At 48.6% G+C, this 3,104-nt stretch overlaps 1 protein-coding gene across 1 annotated transcript; it reads left to right on the top strand.

Moving 5' to 3' along the window:
• Positions 1 to 372: 372 nt before the first annotated feature.
• Positions 373 to 2,775, top strand: LOC105106237 (protein FAM47A-like). Its single transcript, XM_064483193.1, has one exon. It carries the CDS (start codon positions 373 to 375, stop codon positions 2,773 to 2,775), a length of 2,403 nt encoding a protein of 800 aa, XP_064339263.1.
• The last annotated feature ends 329 nt before the right edge of the window (positions 2,776 to 3,104 follow it).

Here is a 3,104-nt window from a genome sequence, read left to right as displayed (position 1 = left end):
GCTGCACCCGCCATTCCACTCACAGATGAAGTTTACTCAAGAGAAATCAAAGTATATAAATGCACAAAGACGTGAACACAAGCGTTTGTGGCAGCTTTACTGGTAATAGTTTCAACCTGTAAACAACTCAAATTCCCATCAAAAGGCGAATGGATAAATAAATGGTAGTCTGTCCGTGCGACGGAACGTATCTACAAAAAGGAACGCGCCTTCAGCACCCATCCCGGGAGAACGCAGACTTCGCGGGGCGCCTGCGGTGACCCGCTTCCGGGAAGAACCTGCCTGCGCCTGGATTTCCCGTCTCCTAGCAACCGGAGAGGCGGGGACAGCAAACTTGGGAAGCTAGTGGTTCCCCGAGAGGCCAGCGGAACCATGGCGGACAAGAAGTGGCTGCTAGGACCAGGGCCGCTGGAACCAATGCCCCTGGGCATGAACTGCAAGCCCTGGTACAGAGACAAGTTACCTTCCAAGTGTTTCGCAAAGCACAAGAAGGCGCTCCTGAAGTTCCCCACCTCCCTGGACGGCCGGCGGTGGGTATTTGTGAAAGAGGGGCTGGCCGACTTCCGGAAGGGCTGCCCACCTTGTGAAGATGTGATCCCTGGTGGCCCTGAGGAGGGCTTTGTCCCTGTGATTGCTCACAGAGTTCCCCAGCTGGGCCCCAAAAAGGGTCAGAGAAAGCTGCCCAAGACAGCAAACCTGTCTTCCACGCTCTCGCCAGCCCAGCCAGCACGGAAGGCATTTGTGGAGGACATCGAAGCCCACCTGACCGAACATCCCTTGGCTCTCTACCCAAATCTGGAGGAAGATCTACCTGCAGACCTCTTATTAAAGGTACTGGAAGTGCTCGATCCTGACAGGAAGCTGAAGGATACATGGGCTTATTGTGAAGGCCCCAGGAAGAGAACAAAGCCCTCCACAAAGCTTCGTAAAAAACGTCCTGCCAAGGTCTACGTGGAACCTATCGAGAGGGCTCCCAAGTCATATCCATCCAGTTTGCATTATAAGGACAGGAAGCCAAGCAGCTTCCTGGAATTTCTCGAGAAGATTGCTGACTCACATCCAGCCAGTCTGCATCATGAGGGCAAGAAGTCAAGCATCGATCCAGAACCTCTCGAGCAGGCTCCTGAGTCAAAGCCAGCCAGTTTGCATCACAAGCGCAAGAAAGCACACATCTACCTGGAATTTTTCAAGAAGGCTCCTGAGTCACATCCAGTCAGTTTGCATCAGGAGGACAAGTCCAACATCCACCCGGAACTTCTCGAGAAGGCTCCTGAGTCACATCCAGCCAGTCTGCATCAGGAGGACAAGTCCAACATCCACCCGGAACTTCTCGAGAAGGCTCCTGAGTCACATCCAGCCAGTTTGCATCACGAGGGCAGGAAGTCAAGCATCTGCCCGGAACCTCTCGAGAAGGCTCCTGAGTCACATCCAGCCAGTCTGCATCACGAGCGCAGGAAGTCAAGCATCAACCCGGAACCTCTCGAGAAGGCTCCTGAGTCACATCCAGCCAGTCTGCATCACGAGCGCAGGAAGTCAAGCATCTACCCGGAACCTCTCGAGAAGGCTCCTGAGTCACATCCAGCCAGTTTGCATCACGAGCGCAGGAAGTCAAGCATCTACCCGGAACCTCTAGAGAAGGCTCCTGAGTCACATCCAGCCAGTTTGCATCACGAGCGCAGGAAGTCAAGCATCTACCAGGAACCTCTCGAGAAGGCTCCTGAGTCACATCCAGCCAGTTTCCATCACGAGGGCAGGAAGTCAAGCATCCACTTAGAACCTCTCGAGAAGCCTCCAGAGTCACGTCGATCCAGTTTCCATCACGAGGACAAGAAGTCAAGCATCCACTTAGAACCTCTCGAGAAGCCTCCAGAGTCACGTCGATCCAGTTTCCATCATGAAGACAAGAAGTCAAGCATCCACTTAGAACCTCTCGAGAAGCCTCCAGAGTCACGTCGATCCAGTTTCCATCATGAAGACAAGAAGTCAAGCATCTACCCGGAACCTCTGGAGAAGCCTCCTGAGTCACATCCAGCCAGTCTGCATCATGAGGACAGTAACTCAAGCATCTACTCGGAACCTCCTGAGAAAGCTCCTGAGTCACATCGATCCAGTTTGCATCGTAAGGACAGGAAGTCAAGCAGAAAGGATTCACTCACTGATCCTCGTACTTCTAGAAAAATACCCAAAGGAATTCGTCAATTCTGCAAATGGGTTGCTACTTTTGGAGACTTGGGCATTGATGAAGAGTTCATCATGAAAAAGTGTGAGGTTAAATGTGAGTGCCCACCAACCTATGGTACAGGCTGCATCAAGAAAGTAACCAAGGTTCCTTCAGAGGTCAAACACTGCATAGGGCTAAATGAAATGGAGGAGAGAAAATTCTCAATCGAGGAGCGAAACTGGGAGAGGAAACTCCAGAAACCAGAGAATCCTTATAAACCCAACTGGGTGAAGATGAGGTATGGCGCATGGTATCTGAAGCCCAAGTTGTGGAAAAAGCTAATCAATGATGAACCTTTGACGGACCCCAAGGGCTTACTTGGAACTCAAGGCGGGTGTTTTGGAAGGAGGCTTCCTGAACAGGACATTCTTGAAGATCTTTATGGAACAATTGCCTTTAAAGATTACATTCTAAGCAAGGGGTACGAGATGCCAGACATCCTTGAGAGGTTGTTTATCAGGAAGGGATGGACCTATGATTCTGTTAAGACTCCTATACAAAGAGTAATAAAAATGACCTTAAACAAAGAAGAGGATACATGCGAAGATGGTTAGACAGGTCTCTACTACTTAACTTGGCTAGTTCTCTCTCATTTTAACAACAATCAGAATCTTTGATTCCATAATATCTGTAAACTGAACACCTTCCAACATTGTAAACTGACTATAACTCAATTAAAAAGTAAATTTAACACCTAATGCTTATAAGTATTTCTCAATGATCTTCTGCTTGGAGTCATCAGTATTCTACAAATTTTATCAATTATGAAATCAATATTCACATATACATGCCTCACATTTTATAGCACTGTAAATATTCCATGGTTTTTTCAAGTATTTCTCAAAAGAAGACCATAAGATAAAGAAGAACTGCTTTCAAAAAA

Source organism: Camelus dromedarius, chromosome X (assembly GCF_036321535.1).
Source record: "Camelus dromedarius isolate mCamDro1 chromosome X, mCamDro1.pat, whole genome shotgun sequence".
NCBI classification, from domain to species: domain Eukaryota; kingdom Metazoa; phylum Chordata; class Mammalia; order Artiodactyla; family Camelidae; genus Camelus; species Camelus dromedarius.
The sequence above is the reverse complement of the archived record's forward strand: the minus strand, read 5'-3'. Positions and strand labels throughout refer to the sequence as shown.

Excerpts from the sequence above, each read along its gene's own strand:
- LOC105106237 (XM_064483193.1), top strand. The coding sequence starts at position 373 with ATGGCGGACAAGAAGTGGCTGCTAGGACCAGGGCCGCTGGAACCAATG.